The sequence below is a fragment of the Antrostomus carolinensis genome, unplaced genomic scaffold (assembly GCF_000700745.2).
Source record: "Antrostomus carolinensis isolate BGI_N321 unplaced genomic scaffold, ASM70074v2 scaffold54419, whole genome shotgun sequence".
Lineage (NCBI taxonomy): Eukaryota > Metazoa > Chordata > Aves > Caprimulgiformes > Caprimulgidae > Antrostomus > Antrostomus carolinensis.
In genome coordinates this window covers 2,389-20,439 of record NW_010337604.1, presented here as the reverse complement: position 1 = coordinate 20,439, position 18,051 = coordinate 2,389, and the positions used below count along the sequence as shown (strand labels likewise).

Here is an 18,051-nt window from a genome sequence, read left to right as displayed (position 1 = left end):
CCTCCCAGCTTTGTGTCATCAGCAAACTTGTGTCCTGTATAAAGGAGTGTGTGTAGGAATAGCCCCAAGGATTTGCACTCCAGAAGGAGGTTTGCCATTGCGTACCTGCAGCGTACTTCTGGATAAGAGTTCCTGAGCTGCAACGCTGCACTGATACTGCCTGGCAAGGAGTTTTTCTGAGTGGGAAGGAAGACTGTGCGAGGTTTAAGTGTGGTTGGTGTTCAAGCTGCCTTTGCTGTGTTACTGTCGGTGCCGTAACTCCTGGGTTTTGAATTTCAGAAAATCGGAGATCGAGTACTACGCTATGCTGGCCAAGACCGGCGTCCATCACTACAGCGGCAACAACATCGAGCTGGGCACAGCATGCGGAAAGTACTACCGAGTGTGCACGCTGGCTATCATCGACCCAGGTATGTCCCTCTGCAAACCCTCTGTGACCCAGTGGGTGGCTACTGGGGGCTCCTCCGTTCACCTGTGAGTAGCAGCACTGAGCGAGTAACGTGCACGGGTGGTGACACTTTGCTGTACTCTTCTGTCACGTTTAACTCCTCTACCAAGATCCTGTTCTTCTGTGAGTTCTGGGTTCTTAGAGCCTGGAATCACTGCTGCTTATGTTTGCACGTAGCTCCATTTACTGCTAAACCCTGTGAGCGTGTGTTTTTTGTCTGCCTGTCAACCTGTAATGAGGTTTCAGTGGCTGGGAAGCAGCTTCATGGTACATGTTTCTGAGCCCACCAGCTAGAATGTGAACTTGGACAACATGCTGTTTATATCAACCTTGTCTGACTGCTCTTAATCTTAAGACAAAGGATTATGAGTTGTCCTGCTTCCCAGAATGATATGTACAAAATAACCTATATGCAGGTAGATACTAATCCAGGGTTGAAAATTTTATTAAACTTTTTATTTTAAAACTGTAAATCTGTGTGCAGTTACTATGGTTTGGTAGCAGTTTTTGTCCCGGGGAGTTGCTCAGGTCCTTCATACAGACGGCTAATTAGGTGACTTTCACGTTCTTTCCAGAATCTTCCAAGAGAAGAATCAGTCTTTTTGTTCTGTTTGACCAAAATGCACACACATGGCTTTAATAATTTCTGTAATAACTTTCACCAAATTTTCCCCAAGTGACATCAGTCTGAATTAGCTGTTTCTTCAGAAAACTTATTTAGCTTGGTTGTATTCAGATACTAGCTGCAAACTTAATTCTCAAAATGTTACCTTTAGGTTTGATTTTGGGTGGGGAAGGAACTGCAAGTAAATCTCATTGCTGTGTAACCTAATGCGAATATTCTCGCTGTCCTGATATTTCCGTGATCAGGGGAGGCTAGACATTCGCTATATTAAGACTATGCATTGTGTCCTCCAGGACTAGACTTCTGCTCTAGTACTGGCTTTGTAAATGCTAGTGACAGGTAGATAATTACTGCAAAAAATACTGTGTATGGATTAGCAAAATACAGTTACAACTGTTTTTTTTTAATCAAGCCATCAAAATTACTTGCTTTTTTTCCTAAGCAGTCTCGCTCTGTATTGCTTGTAAGTTTTCTATTTGTAGAATCAGTGTGTTGGGTTTTTTTAACTTATTCCTAAAAACAGATCTTTCTGTGAGTCCTCTTGTAACAATGTGATTTTGTTTTACAGGTGACTCTGACATCATCAGAAGCATGCCAGAACAAACCAGTGAGAAGTAAATGCTGTAAAGGTGTTATTTCTACAATAAAACTGCTTACAAATCTGTTTTAAGAAAAATTTGTATTATACCTTTGCTGGTTCTAGGGAACAAATTATATAAATGAAGATTCATTGCCACTGCTGTGTCTCCTGTTCTGTTAGAAATAACCTTCACAGGACAAACCTTGCCTGTTTCTTTCTCTCGAAGTTGTGGATCTTGAGAGGTAAGTGGAGTAAGACTTGGTCATGGCAAGTATGGTGCCAAATCCCAACAGGCTAAAGCTTCCTTGGATTTTGGTTTTGGAGTGCTATTGCAAAAACAAGTTATAATGTGAGGTACAGTAGCAAATTTGGGATGTTGGTGGGGGACCCTCCCTACACTAAAAAACCCATATTGTTTTAACACGTCAGTCACAAAGTGCTAATGCAAATTATCCCCTTTGTCTTTTCCTTCCAAGAGAATGTCTGCCAGATGGCAAACAGGATAGCTGCTAGACACGATGTGTAACATCATACTTTCAGTAAGATACCAAGTAACTTCTCAAAGCTAAGTTTAAATTAGTCCCTTTTTAAAGTTTTTTTTCAGATGTTAACACTAGAGGCAGATGAGTTGGTGTTCTTAAGTCGCTCTTGTGACTCTGCACTGAGGACATTGGTATCTTACAGATTTGTGCCTGTTCTGTGTGAGACCATGACTGCAGGATGTTCCTTTTTACTAGTGATTGTTACTTGAGGTGCTGTGGTAACATGTGGTAAAAGAAGCACCTAATGAAAATCCGTATGTGCTGGTATCCTTGCAGAACTGGCATTCTGTTTGCCAAAGGATGCCAAAGCACAAGGTACCTTTTAAAGCTTGCCATTCTTTATCCACGTGCACTCATCATCTGAGAACACTTAATCTATTTTATGTGCAGCTACTTCTGCTTCTGGTGTAGAAAGAAGTTGTTTCTCTCCATTTGGAGACAGTACAGAGGCAAACCAATGTGTATCAAAGCAACAGAGGAAGTGCTGGTGTCTCTACCTGTTAAACCCCAGATTTGAATCAGTTCCAGAGAGATTTTAGATACTCCTGTTGGTATGAAAGTCAAGTTAGCAGCAGAGTGCAGTTGCTGCCAGCAGGAAGGAGTAGCCCTTCAAGGCACCTGAGTTGGCCAGAATGGCAGGAAGCAATCTGCTCTCCTCATTTGTCTTGGTGTTTGACAGACAGGCATGCAGCTAGTTGTGCTGTCACAGGAATGGTTTCCTGATGAGAATACCAGTTGCATTTAGGAACGTTAGAGAATCACTGAGTGAAGACCAAGGACCCATAGGGAGAAATTACATGGTCTGGATGTGTAAGAGAAAAAGTACTTGAAACTTCAGGTTGTGATACTCTGATAATCCAGCAGACTTCCCAGTTTGCTCATTTACATTCATTACAGTTTCAACACAAACATATAAATTAGCATTTCTACTTCCAACTGATTTCAGTAGCCTACTCTTGTTGGAAGAATATAAGTGAAACCTAATTGTGAAGCTCACCCACCTGTTCTGTTTTTATATATGTATGTGTATATATAGACCTCTGTATATCCACACAGATAAAATACTAGCAGAGTGAGTGGAGGAGGGAAATACAGAAAAGCAAGCCAAATAAATTAATACCCTGAAAGTACTTCAAAACATGGAGGTTTCACTTCAAAAAAATAACAGCATTTTATTATTTCGCGTAGCTTATTTCAGTTGTTTAGTCCTGCTTAGAATTTTTGCTAATTACTAAATCGTTTATATATATATATAAAATTTTCAACATTTCTTAGCTGCAATCAATAGAACACATAGTATATAGATGCAGGGATCCAAAATACACTTTTCAACTTCAGACACAAGGATTTGTTATTTTACTTTGAACTAGTTTAAGAAAATAGTTCTGACAAGTTTGTATCTATAAATATACAGTGTAGTATACACTTGAAGTTTTCCTCAGTATTTTAGCCTGTTTTCCAAGTCTTCCATTCTCTTGGTCATTTCTTCCAGTAGACAAAAGTTAAGGAAAGAGAGGTACTGATAACATGCATTAATAAAACAGCAGTGTCAGTTGCCCGATTGCTGTGGTCCATAAACTTGCTTGTTTCTCCTCTTTGCTACCCTCTGAGTACCAGCAGTTTCTGATACAGTCCTGCCCTGTGTTTTCTTACCCTGCTTTGATCAGCGAGTTGAGAAAGCTGTGTGAAGCCCCCTTTGTTAACAGGCCTACCTCAACATGGAGTTCAGGCTGCAGCTTATTAAAAAGGCTGGTGGTTCTGAGAACTATCAATTTTCCTCTGTTTTATGTAGTTGGATACAAATCATCAACAGTTTGGATTGTTCCCTCTAAATTTACATTCTATAGTGGGCTAGTTTTGTAGCCACTTTTCCTCCCTCCCCCAGATCCCAGGGATGGGGACTGGTCAGCAGAGTCTTTGGCAGTTACCAAGAACTAGTGTATCACTCGGGATCTCATCTGGGCTTCAGGTAAGGCAGAGAAATGAGGTTTGTGATGGAGAGGAAATGGGATAATTCACACTCTCTTTAAAGCAGTGGTTGCACAGTGCTCTGGGCAGGTGCTTGGCACTGTTCCTATCAAAATGTGTAGGTCTCTGGCTTGGTGTCAGCAGCTTTTCCATCACCTTGAGTCCTTGGACTCTAAAAATCACAGTTGCCTGCTCAGATTGTAAAGCAAAAAAAGGACTTACTGCTAAGCTCCATTTTCTTGGATTCTGAATAGGCTCAGAGTTCCTCATAGCCCAGCTGAAAGAGATTAAAGAGGCTAAGGCTTCTGCTGGAGGGGGAAGGAGTGGTCTCCTTTCTTGTCAGCATCTAGGTTGGAACTGCATGTGTCTGGATAATGCTCTTAAGGATCTGGGAAATGAACTAGGGACTTTTCTCTGAAGTCATGTGGAGACTTTTGAGAAGCCCCTTCAGAAAAGTATAAATGTTGATGAGCACTCGAGGCACCTAGCAACAGCCTTATGTGATGGCTTTCTGCACCCTTATGAAGTAATTATACTTTGCATGGAATAATTTAGAAGTAATCAAGTGATCAGAACACAATTGCTTGAGCTACCTGCTGAAGGACTCTCTGGGGAAGGTGAGAGTGAGCGAGGCTGGCTGCTGCAGTTACACAGAACAGCCAGAGACAAGGTCTGAGCTGGTAGGCAGCATTTTGCACCAGGTTAGGAGAGCCCTCGATGGCCTTGCCTGCTGCCACCGCCACCCCGGGCTCCGTCAGCCTGACCGGACAGACCGTTAGCGCTACAGGTTCCTCAGTCTGAACCTGTTCTCGTGTAGGAAACACAGTTCTGAGCTGCTGGTATCACTGCATTCTTCTGTGCAGAAAATAAGTGCTTATTGATCTTGCACGTAGTTACGAAACTTAAATAGAAGATGTGATGTCATCTTACTATTTATTTGATTAAGCAGGAGCAGCTTTCATGAAAAAAACCAGGAATTTCCTGCATAAATACTGCATGATGCAAAATACTGCAGAAAGCTGTATGGCCAGCTTGCTGCTGCTGTCTCCTCAGGCATCTGGTGGACGTTACGGGTACTGTAAAGGCTACTGTACTAACAGCTCTCTTGAAAAGACAGACTAACGGGGGGGGGACACAGGTATTGATCTGCACTTAGCTAATTCTTATCTGCATATTTGTTTATGCAAAATTAATCAGACATCAGTCCTCTGAATTCCTCTTCATGTGGAGTCTTGTTTGAAGTGACTCACCATATCTGGTGCTTCACCAAGCAGATCAGAAGGGAAACATCTCCTGTATTCTGACTCCTGTAGCCAGAGAATTTTATTTTGAAACCACCTGAAGAAATAACTCAAAGCAAAGAGTGTTAGTCTTGAATTTGACCAGTCATTTCTTTGCTGTCCCTGAAGGTATTTACTGTTAGGGATTATTAAAAGTTAATATTTTGGTCCCCTCAGTGAAGGAGAGGCAGATTTCAAGTCTTACAAGCCTTGCTGCATGGAGATTAATATAATCTATTAAGTAGTTTAGCTTTTCAGCACAGTAGATTGCTTTGAGCTATGGAGACAGCTTTCCCCTGATGCATTATAATTATTGTTTCTTTTAACCTGCCCCCCCTTGTCTTATATGTAAGAAACCATTATTCTGGAAGGATATATCGCTGGGTGAGTTTCCGTACTTCATTGGTTGCATAGTTCTGGAATGTTACAAAGTTTTCACATTTGCACTGGTCTTTATCTTTTGAAGCTTTTGCTGAAAAACAGAAACAGTCAAGTACAGACTACATGCTGAATAAGCCAAATGGGATGGGGGAGAAAATGACAAGGACTAAATGCAGAGCAGGTTTAATACAGCTTCCTGTTCTCAAAACAGGTCAACATCCAAAGGAATGCTCTGGGGGAGATTTTGTAAATACTGGAAAACAGAACACAACACTTAGGCCTATCTATTCAAAGAGCAGTCTGGATTATTCTAAACAAAGGTAACCTGATTACCTGATGTTGAGTGAATGTGACCATCTTCAAAAAGATACTTGTGGTGTATTGCAAGATTGGGACAGGCAATGACATCTGTGATGGTTATTGTGGTTGATTCAGGTCCTGCAGGAAACCCCCCAAAAAGTCTAAAAATCAAACCCATGTCACTTAATTTTACAGTACTTTTTCTACTCACATGCACAGACTTCTCCTTAATTAGTGAGTAATCTGACTGATTGCAGTGAGTATCATTCATGGAGAGTACTAGAGATACAAAGATGTGAAGGAACTGAGCTGTTAGGCTGTATTTACTGTATGCATGGTTTAAGGTGTGGGTTGCAGAACTGAAAGGGAGTTGTGAAGGTTCCTGTGAGAAACAGAAGAGATTGGAAGCTGAACATGCTTTGAAATATCAAGCACAGTGTTGAAATACAAGTTTCCCTATGAAGTGATTCATTTGGATGGTGTAAGGAGCATGCAGCTGTACAGTGAATCTCAAATTTTTTGTACAAAGCAGATCCGAATTGCAGAAAGGAGGGAGTCTTGGTGGGAGGTGGGAAGGGGGAATGGGGTGAATTGTTAGGCTTCTCTAAAGAAGGCATCATGAAGAGGCGATTTAGCAATGATTCGGGGTGACAGTAGGACAGTGAGTTAAAACAGCCAACCTGCAGGTGGTGGACCAGGCTTAGGAAGGCTCCCAGATGATGGATCCTGCTGGTGAGCTGTCTCTTTCAAGGCTGGTAGAAGGAAATTGGCAAAGGAAATGAGATCACAAAAGGAGCAATAAAAATGTTCTCATTCCCTAGAAACAGAGATGTTTTCTTACCAGTAACTTGGTGTTTCTCTCTCTTGTAACACATGGACAATGCCTCATACCTGTGAAGTTTAGGAGAGATCCAGTGTTGATGGACACTTCAGGACTCATCCTTCAACTCAGAACTCCAAAACCAGATGTGCTTTATGAGTAATTAATAGTAGTGAAGCAATCTGAAATTACAGCAACCTACTTTTGTGTCTTTTAGTGAAAATTCTTGTATGTTTCACTATCATCCACCAGTCCTTTGGAGTGAACTGAATAAGAATAAAAACTGCTTGGAGAAGGAAGAAATTTCTTGCTCTCCTTCAATTTTCTTCTTTATAATGGAAAACATTGATCAGGGACTTGGGAGTGTTCAGGTGAGGAGTATTTGATGCACTACAGTTATAAGCAAAAATACAAGTTTCTAATTCATGAAGCACAGCCTTTAAGATTTAGGAATTTATTTCAGACTCCACATACCCATGTTTTTAGTTAAAATGGTGTCTGGAGAGAAATGGAAACCTATTTTCTATGTAGGTACAACCACCTCAGGGGTCATTCTGTGCACTACTCCTTTCTTGCCGCAAGAGGGTTACGTAGAGGCAGCTTTGGTTCCTTAACAGGGGGTTCTTTTCTAGAAAATAAATGCTTCCTCTTCAATTAACTGTAGAACCCTGAAGGGCCCAGATGAGCTGAAGAACATACATTTAACAACTTGCACGACTTGATCAGCTATGCCAGGGGAGTGGATGGAGCATCTGGGACTCCCTCCCTGCAAATATATGCAGAGTTCTTTCACTGGAAGTGAACGTGTGAGGGTAAAAGGTGATGGTGCAAACTCTCCTGATATGCCATGAAGATGCAGCAGGGAGGTGGAAGATCCTTTTGGACCCCACAGGTTTGCTATAGCTATTGGGATGTCTGTTGGTCTAGTGAGTTTTGTCAGATGCACAATAATAGGCAGCTGTGCAAATTTGCACTTGGAAGTGGATAAGACCCTCTGGGTCGAGGCTGGAATGACTGAGCATGAGGAACAGGGAATGAAGACAGATGAGCGGTTGAGTAAGAAGACCAGAGCTCAGTGGGCAGAACTACAATATTTATTTATATCAAAAAGACTGAGTGGGAACCAGCTGGTAGAAGGAATGCTGATTTTGGAGAAGAGTTCAGGGCAGAGAGGTGTGGGATGAGGTCACGAGGTAAGGAATGAAACTGGGCGAGGAGTCTAGCAGAAGAGTGATCAACTGGGAACAAGGATGGTGAGATTTCCAGTGTAGGAGGGAAGAAAGAGGTAAGATGAACCTTGAGTGTTTGACCCTGGGTAATGACTTGCTCTAGAAGTCATTTTAAGAGCTGTAGGCTAATGAGGAGGCTGCTAAAAAGGGTAGAGAACTGACCTGAAAAGTTTGAGCTTCAGACACTGGGCTGGTATAGGCAAGTAATTAGGATTCAGATGTTAAGGATATGAAAGAAGCCTGATAGACTGGTAGACGTATGGCAGAAGGTGTCCAGTTTGGGACAGGAATTGGGCATTTCAGAAAATCCTCTTCAGGCTTCAGAAACTGCTTGGGGCCCAAAGATTTCTGATCTCATCACCTCTGTAAATCTGAATACTCAGAAAAGTAGCCACAGAGGCTGGTGACCCAAACTGAGTCCCTTGGTGAAGTCAGTGCAGTGAATACAAATATTCAGATTTGTTGGGGAACAATGCTAAAGTTGTGTGTTTGTTTTTAACGTCTCGTTTCATTACAAACCCTAAGTATTTTGTTAGGAAAAGCCTGTGAGAAAGTGTCTTCAAAAGCAGTGGCTGCCTATTTGCAGCAGTGGTAACAATCCATAATTTGGAATTTTTTACTACTAGTCATCAAGAATAATTAATGGTAATCAGCAGCTATTCTACAAGGCTGATGCTTTCTTGCCTTATCCTGAAAGAGACTGGAGGGCTTCTGCTTTACCTGGAAACATGCAACCCACCCACAGCTGGGACTGGGGATGAGAGGCTTTGTCAGTGGAGTCCATGAGGTTTAGAGGGTTTCCCACTGTCCTCACAGGTTGGAGCCTCAAAAGTCCTCATCTAAGGACCAAGGCTGGAGTAAAAATGAAATTACTGCTGCTGCAAAGGAGGGAAAAAATTTAGGCTGTAAACCAAAACAGAGGAAAAAAAAAAAAAGAGTTTTTAGCTTGTGTAGCAGGCCTGGAGGCAGACCTTCTGGTGGAGTGAGCTAATGAGCAATAGGTAGTCCTGGAGTGTCCAGAAAAAGAAGGCTGGGTCAATCCTCAGTTCACAGGTGTGAAGCATTGCCTGTGGGTGAAGCCAAGAGGCACCAGCTCTGCCCAGTTACTAGAGATGCAATCTAGAAACTGCCACAAAGGGTCAGGATTTACTTATTTTTCATATGGTAAGTAATGCAGGGTTGTTTTGTTGGTTTTTTGGGGTTTTTTTTTAAAAGAAAGAAAAAACAGAAAACCATGGTTGCTAAACACCACTGTGGGCACCTGAAGGATGCATTTCCATCTCTGGGGTTTACTAATGAGTGAGAATTATTATACCGTTGCCAGATAGTTTTGGCTCTGGCGCCTCCCCAAGCTTTTAAGATGACATGCTGTCATCAGCAGGTTATCTGCCTAATAAGAAGGTTAATTTAACAGACTTGGTTTCATGTTATCATAGTATGTATTTCAGAAAGATGGAACAGAACTTCTTAGGACTGAGAGAAACACAAAGAATATACAAGTTAGGAAACATTCTTTGATTCTTTTTTTTTTCCGATTCTTCCTTGACATGTATATGAGGAAGAAATACTGCTGCTTGCCAGCCAATTTTACACAGTAACGTTAAAGAAGTAAATAAAACCTGTTTGCATTTAATTCCAAGGGAAAAAAAAATAAAAGCTAGTGAAAATGAAATAAACTTGCACAATTCTAGTGCTATGACTAATATTATTCACAGTGACGTTTCTGAATTTTGCGTCAGGTACCAATTTGAATGTACAAACAATACCGAGTCCTGGGAATGTGTGAGTGAGAGAGACGTGCTGTCCTCCCTCTGGCTGAACAGCTTTCACCCCAGTTCACATTCCCCAGTCCCCTTGCAAAACTTCAGCTGGGAATGTTTATATAGAGGCTGTTTGTGCCAGAGTGAGGAAGGGTACTTTCTGGAACAAATCTTCTACGTCTGTGGAGCAAAACTTGGAGCTTATGCATAACTGAGACCCACTCTTTGTAGCTGTGAATTTATGTTCAATGAACTATTTTTAGTCTTCTGTAAATAGGCACAACAGCTCTTGATTTGTTTTGCTATGGTCTAGGTTTTGCCACTAGTCTTAAGAGTAATTTTTTATTCTCATTAAGACATTGCAAATCCCTGATTATTTTCCCACATTCCTAATGAAGTAGATCACCCTGCTTTGGTGGGGTGGGGTTCAGTTCATGGCCGATTTAACCGCAGAAAAAGAAAGAGGAGGGAGCAATTGATTCTTCTGGGCACAGAACTGTACATTTTATGTAACCTTTACGAAAACAAAGGAAAGACAATTATTATATACCTTTACCTCGTTATAGATTAAGGGTATAGATTCGTCACATATTAAAGGGCAGAAAAATTACTGTGAGTGATTCATGCCTTGCAATGTCTGACACCAATGATCTACGACCTATACTATGACACAAGTTGTCCTTTTAGGCCTGCAAAAAATACACAAGCATTCATTCCTTTTCTATCTCAGTGAAAGTGGAACACTGTTACCTTCACAGATTTGGGCTCTTAGCTCTTCACTTAGGTCTTCCATAGCTGTGAAATCCTCCGCATAGAAGAGATGTTTGTATGGTGGCTCAGAAACAATTTCCAGAAGTTCTTCCTCAATTGCTTTTCCTATTCCAATGGCATAGATAATTATACCTACATTCAAAAGAAATTGCATGTAATTATTACATCAGCAGTTCTGAACCCTCATTCATCCATGAAAGGAAAATACAAGCATTAGTCATCTTAGAGAGAGAGAAAGGGAGAGCACAAGAAATGTATATGCTTTGTAACCAAACTGGTTTTGAACAGGCTTAATATGCTTTAGTCATTGAGATGTATAGAAACTCACTGCTTTGCTGTAATTTAACAGATAGATAGTTTTTAAGTTAAAGAGATGACAGTTGTCTGGCCACTACTGATAGTGAATAAACCTAGAAAGAGTATTGCAAAACATCAAAGAGAATCACACAAGTCAGCCTCACAGTTGCACTGGAAGTTCCTCGTTTGTGTCTGTGTATGTAGGGTGTGTGCAATAAAGCTAATTACTGGGTTGATGAGAAGACCTGTTATATATTAGTAAATTGGGCAGTAAAGATCCTGAAAGATGGCAGTAATTTTTTTAGAAAACTATAAATACTTAGTGTTTCATCAAAATCCTCAGAGCACACTGAGACTAGATTCTTGCACTCTGAGGGATGCTAGCAGGCTGGGAGGAACTGCAAAGGCACCCACACCTACAAGGGTAAGAACAAGGGAAAATAAATGATTTGTGGGCCTAGGAGAGAAAGAGCCTTACAACAGGGATGCTCAGGACAAGCAGTTCCCCAGCTGAGGTACTAGGGAGAAAGTAAATGAGGATTTGTAGCTTTCTTCACTCTGAAAGCAGGCAAGGAGGAAATGGTTCACAGCCCTCACAACAGACAGATTTTAAACAAACAATGAATACAAAACATACTGATCTTCAATATCCCCTTTTTCAGCAGTTATTTTTTTATTCTCATGAACATAAGATCTGATACAACATTTCTCTTTACATCAGTTCTGGCTTAGAAAGTGTCCAAAATTGTACTGATTTTGAGGTTCATAATACAACTATTAGCTTTGTAGTATTTCAAGCTCTTTTATAAGATTCAAGAGCAGAAGCTGCCTTCTCAGTTGGCTGGTTTCAGATAAAACTTAGGATGAGGAGGTTTGATATCTCTTCATTATCATGGGGTAAAAACAGCTAGACAAGCACTAAATTGCAACTTCAACCTTTTTTGATGAAGAATCCTGGGCCTGATAATATCATAAAATACATATTTCCCAACTCTCTAACATTTAACATAAGCATCTCCTTACTTTTCGTCATGAATCTGCCTACCAGCCAGGAAAGTAAAACATTGTCCAGAAGCTGATTCAATTTAATGAATGGACCAGTCATGCTGAGGTCTGTTGCTTTTTAAAGACTTGGAGATATCAGTGATAAAGCATTCAAGGCCAATTTTATATTCAGCATTACTACGTTGCCTACACTGCAATTACACAGGGGATGGATTTGGCTTGTAGCATCACGCTGTCAGTGTAAGCAGCCCGGAGCAGAGGTTTCATTCAGCAAGTAAGTAAGGTTGGCTTGTATTTCTTTCCTTCTTCAGTCCTGTAAATCCTCCATGTACTTTTCCAGATCTCACTAGTTAGCATATAAACCTTTGGGCTTGTTTTTAATATTTTTAAAAACTCTGTTTATATTTCATTGTAATGGCACCCTTGTTAGCTCATGTTCTTCTCACATCTTTGGACATTTTTCTCCTTACAGAGAGGTATTAGTCCTGAGCAACACTAAACTAATCATGTATTAAGTTATGACTGACATATCAAGTCAATAAAACAAGAACAGAAAAAAGATGTGTAGCACCTTCTAAAGTCTGGATATTTTTCTCTGTGTTGTGAGCCATCAGCTACGGTTCTTAAAGCAGTTTCTCATAAAACAGAAAAAGTTTCACAAAGAACAAAGGAATCCTTTATTTTCTTAAAAGGTTTTGAAAATTTTCAGTTGACTGATAAACAGCTGAAAAGTTTCTGATTTGTGCCACAGGTATCCTAGAGGAAGGATTTCTGCCCAGACAAATCCTAAATTAAAAATCACTAGTTTTCAGTTACATTTCAGCACATCACCTGATAAGGGACATAGAAACAGAAAGATAAACAGCACTACAGCTTTATTCTTTTGTAAAGAAGACCCATCTTCCTTCCAGATCACCATCAGCACTATTGGCTAAAAATACAGAATTAAAAAAAGTAAATAAAAATATAACATAACCAATTATTACCATAGTGTTTCTCAGGAGGATGGATTTCTCTGTTTTGAAGAGACAGGTTGGGGTTTTTAAAATTGTTTTCTTACAATTCTTTATGAAGTTCCCAGTGTTCCCAGATCTCTCTATCAAAATTCTACCCTTAGTGGGTATGTTCAGGACTCTGCACAGCATGCCAGGTAGGTAGTACCACTACCTGTGGATGGCGCGGAACCCCAGTGGTGTGACACTCATTATGGCTCCCACACTAGGGGCGACATATGTGCCTGTGGCAAAGGCTCCTGTGAACACCAGGGATCCCAGGTTCTGCTACAGTGGTCACTGTACTAGCCAGGCTGCCATGGCAAATGCTCTCTTGATTAGCACATACTGTAGCACATCCATACTATTACATCTTACTTCAAACAGTATTTGCCTTCGAGAATGAGTCAAAAACATCTCCACTTACCATTCTGCTTTGCTCTAGTAGCCCACTCACAGACTTCATCTTGAGCCCGTCCATCTGTAAACACAATGGAGATTCGAGGGACATTTGCTGAAAATGGTCTTGCCCCCTCTGTTTCTGTGAAGCTTTTCTCAAACATTTGCTTCAGAGCTAGTCCTGTCATGGAACCTCGTCCCATGTATTTCATTTGTGATACAGCTTTCTTCATGTCTTTGGCTGAGCTGAACTGCTTTAATGTAAACTCGGTGCGAACTTCAGTGGAATACTGAAGCAAGCCAACACGAGCAGCTTTGGGTGAAATCTCAAGTGCATCCAAGATTCCTGAGACAAATTGTTTTACAATTTCAAAATTATCCTCTCCGAGACTTTTTGATCCATCAATCACAAACACCAGGTCAACCGGGCCTTCAGTACATCCTGTGAAATAAGCAGCAGAGTGTTCAGATAATGAAAAAAACTCCACAAAGCTGAAAAAGGGACCTAGATACCCAGGGACTGCATAAACTCAGAGATCATCTAGAGTACCCTTGTTCCTGGCTCATCCAACTTTGCCAGTGTGTCTAAGGATGTTGTGTCCAGTCTATATCAAAAACTGAGTGTGCCTATGACCAAGATTTTAGCAAAAATATAATCACAGTGAATCCTTACTGAGACAGACTGCTTTGCAGAGTACAACTCTTCTTACAAATATAGCAACAGTCAGCAAATTTTAAGAATGACTGGGAGAGAACTGTATAACTGAAGAACACAGCTAGGATATAGAGACAGAGTTGCCATTAGAAGGCTTACGTATTGCTGAAATTAACCTTTTCCGATTAACTCATTAAAGCTGGGAGTTTGTCAGGAGACTGACAAATTTGGAGTTCTCATACTTTTTGGCAAGTGCACACACAAAAATCAAAATAGTTTGGAGGCACCATACATCCATGACAAGGTTGGGGAACGTAGGGACTGGAGAATGTCTTCAAAGCTGCAGACTGGTTCTGCCAGGTGTTTGTTTTATTCTGGAAAGCAACTGTCTCCAGCAGGCATAGGCTGGTGCACTTTGTGCAAGGGGCTGGCTGCAGAGATGCTCAGCTCCTTTTTGATCAGTGTAACTTCCAGGGAGAATTTGCCATAGTAAGGAATGTAAGATTTGCATCTTAGTTTAGAGCAAATGACCTTTGACCTCCACTCATCTCTGGTGTTTGTATATTAAGAATACTGTAAGCACCATACAAGAGAGAACTGTGCAGCAGAAAATACTTTGACTGCAGAAATTACTGAAGATGTCTGTTACAAGTCAGTGTAGGAATAAGGAATTTTTCAGCTTTAGAGCTTGGGCTTTTCTTCTTAGACAATAGCTCTATTTTAAAACTGCTGTCCAAGAATGCCTTTCTGCAGTCAACTGAGGAAAAGATGTGTCACACGTACTAAGGCGATGGAAACGCAGTGAATACAAATATCAGAACCACTGCAGTACCACTGCATAAGCCAAGACAGGGCAGCAGCTCATGGTGAAGGGGTTTAGTTAGGATTGAGATCAGCTATGAACATGTTAACATTCTGTTGGTGGTAAGTCTCCCCAGCTGAGGCATCCATTTTTGCAGAATAAGTGTTTTTACTGAGTTCCAGTAGAAGAATTTCTCCTCTGAGTATTAAAGGAGTGATGAGATAAATGCATGCCATACTCTAAGCATGTCATGTTAGAAGATAAGCAAATAGAATTAATGATATTTTTAAATGGAGTATATACAGATAAAAACTCCATAGTATATGAATCTGATTAAAGTGCACATTCCTTAATAATAAGATTTCACTTTGGCTTTTTTCCTGATGTTTGGAAAAAAATATTATTGTACTTGATGCTATACCAAAGTAACTGTTCCAATTTGCTAGTTTTTTGCTTACGAGAGCATCAAGTTAATCGTTCAAGACATTTTCCATCGCACTCACATATACTTTGGGCTTTCAAATATTATATCTTTTTTGAAGTGAGGCATTTGAAATGAGGTCAAGTAGTTTAAGAAATCAAAGAAACAAATGCTTTCTAAATAAAGTGTACTTACTTCTGCATGTTTTCTGATCCTCTTTTAGAACATATCCCTCCTGGCATTTGCAGATATATGAATCGTCATTATTAACACAAATATGTTCACAACCATGGGCAACAGATTTGCAGACATCTTTATCTAGGAAAAATGGAAATATTTATATGTATTCTACTTAACATATTTATATATTCAAGGATCCCAAACATGATCATAGAATCATAGAATGGTTTGGGTTGGAAGGGACCTTAAAGATCATCCAGTTCCAACCCCCCTGCCATCAGCAGGGACACCTTCGACTAGACCAGGTTGCTCAAAGCCTCATCCAGCCTGGCCTTGAACACTTCCAGGGAGGGGGCATCCACAACTTCCTTGGGCAACTTTGAAGAATGTATGACAAAGGAGTACAACATCTTTGTTTGTTTATGTAGCAATGCCAGAGAATAGTGGCTGACAGACATATTGAGTTACTTACTTCGACATGTTTTCCCATCTTGTCGCAGGACAAAACCCTCATGGCACTGACAGCTGTATGAATTGTTATTACTAATGCACACATGTTCACAGCCATGGTCAATGGATTTACACAGGTCTTTATCTGAGAATTGTTAAGAGAATTACCTTATTAGACCATTTCTTAAATGCAAAACTGGTATGAACAAGCTTTGAGTTAAATTAAGTCTATTTCTTTTATGACTGAAAAAACATATTCCCCATAAAAGTTTCTGCTACTCACTACTGCATTTTTTCCTGTCTTGCCTCAATATAAATCCCCTGCAACAAGGATACATATATGAATCACCAGTTGGAACACAGACATGTTTGCAACCATGGTTGATTGTTCTGCAGATACTTTTATCTTGGAATAATGAAAATTTTATTTAGCACAGGTAAATAATTTTCACAAAATGTAAAAATTATGGCAATTATCTTCCATGAAGGAGCTCAATTCCATGAAGCTGATTTTAAATTAAAGACATAAATAACACACTACCATTGCATAGTGTGTTTCATTAACAGATCAGGAAGTATAAAAAAAAGATTAAACAACTTACTCCTACAAGTTTTCCCATCTTCCCTCAGTATGAAGTCCTCATGACACTTGCAGGTATAGGAATCATCAGTATTAATACAAATATGCTCACAGCCATGGTCCACTGAGTTGCAAACGTCTTTATCTGAGAAGAGTGGATGGAGCTTGTGAGGTGAGGTTTGTTAGGGAGAGAAATCTGTTATTAACCAGCTCAAATAGCTGGAAATCACAAATGTACACATGTGCAAACACTCACAGTCACAACACTTAAAAGCCTCAAATAAAACCATACTTTTATAGCTCAGGCTACTCACATCTACATGTCTTTCCATCTTCCTTTAGTACGAATTTTTCACGACACTTGCAGATGTAGGAATCTTCAGTATTGACGCAAACTTGTTCACAGCCATGGTTGACTGAATTGCAAACATCCTTGTCTGCAAACAGAAAAATTGGTAGTCAACATTCATTAGCAGAGGCTTTGATTATATGTGTAATTCATCAAACTAAGTTCTCATGCTACTTACTTCTGCAGGTTTTCCCATCTTCTCTCAGTAGAAACCCATCATGGCATTTACAGATATATGAATCATCAGTATTAACACAAACATGTTCACAGCCATGGCTGACTGATTTGCAAAGATCTTTATCTGAAAACAGATGACAGTTCTTGATGATTAAGGCATTTCTACACAAGCATGAGCTGCAGATAGAAAGTGTGCAGATAAATTATCAGACTACTCACTTTTGCATGTTTTTCCATCTTCTCTTAGCAGGAATCCCTCCTGACACTTACAAACAAATGAATCACCAGCATTAACACAAGTATGTTCACAGCCATGGTTGACTGATTTGCAAATATCCTTGCCTGTGAATAATTAGATAATATTTAATGTGGTTTTCTAGTTAAAGTTTTTTTAATAAATACAAAGACTAGGGGTAATCCCATGAGCAAAGAAAGATGGAAGCCTGCAAACTGAAAGCACATCTCTGGCTAGTTAAATGATAGAGAGCTTAGGTCACATGAAGCATGAGTTTTTTACCATCTGAGCAGAAAGAATTGCATGGTTTGGATGGCCTCCCACTGACAGTAAATAATTTTGGGATTAATCTGATTAGATTAAGAAGGAGAACATTAAGAGCAGTAAGAGGGAAAGGAGGGAATAATTTAGTACAGTAATTTAGCACAAATTGATGCCGGTAAATGCAAAATTAAGCAAAACATCACAGGGTATGAAGTGAAATAATTTTTTAACATCCTTATATCAATGCCAAGAGTCTGCATAAACAAATCCCAGAAAAATAGGAACTACTCATTTAAGAGGATAAATGCAATCAAACTGATATTGCTGAAAATTGATGGAGGACTTGTATGACTACAATGGTAAAACCAGTTGGTTAAAACCTCTTCAAGAATGATAGATAGGGAGAAAGTATGGAAGGAAGTGGAGCCATCTATCAGCATCTCATGTTTCTTTTTTACTGCAACACAAAAGAAAATATCCACAATTGCTAATGGAGAACTACCCTTACATAGAAAGCAGAACAGTACTGATGGCTATGTTC

General features: G+C 40.0%; 1 protein-coding gene and 1 non-coding gene across 2 annotated transcripts; one reads left to right on the top strand and one right to left on the bottom strand.

Moving 5' to 3' along the window:
• Window positions 1-1,279: 1,279 nt before the first annotated feature.
• LOC114818902 (small nucleolar RNA SNORA72) lies at window positions 1,280-1,414 on the top strand. The gene has a single exon (XR_003766307.1). It is a non-coding gene; the product is annotated as a small nucleolar RNA SNORA72 (small nucleolar RNA).
• A 2,219-nt stretch (window positions 1,415-3,633) lies between these two features.
• Window positions 3,634-17,353, bottom strand: MATN2 (matrilin 2; the record flags this gene model as incomplete). Its single annotated transcript, XM_010175209.1, has 13 exons — window positions 3,634-3,686; window positions 5,820-5,915; window positions 6,158-6,262; window positions 6,805-6,876; window positions 10,684-10,836; window positions 13,426-13,839; window positions 15,471-15,593; window positions 15,928-16,050; window positions 16,189-16,311; window positions 16,508-16,630; window positions 16,800-16,922; window positions 17,013-17,135; window positions 17,231-17,353. Coding segments are annotated over 13 exons (1,754 nt in total), but the record flags the coding sequence as incomplete, so codon positions are not given.
• Window positions 17,354-18,051: the final 698 nt, after the last annotated feature.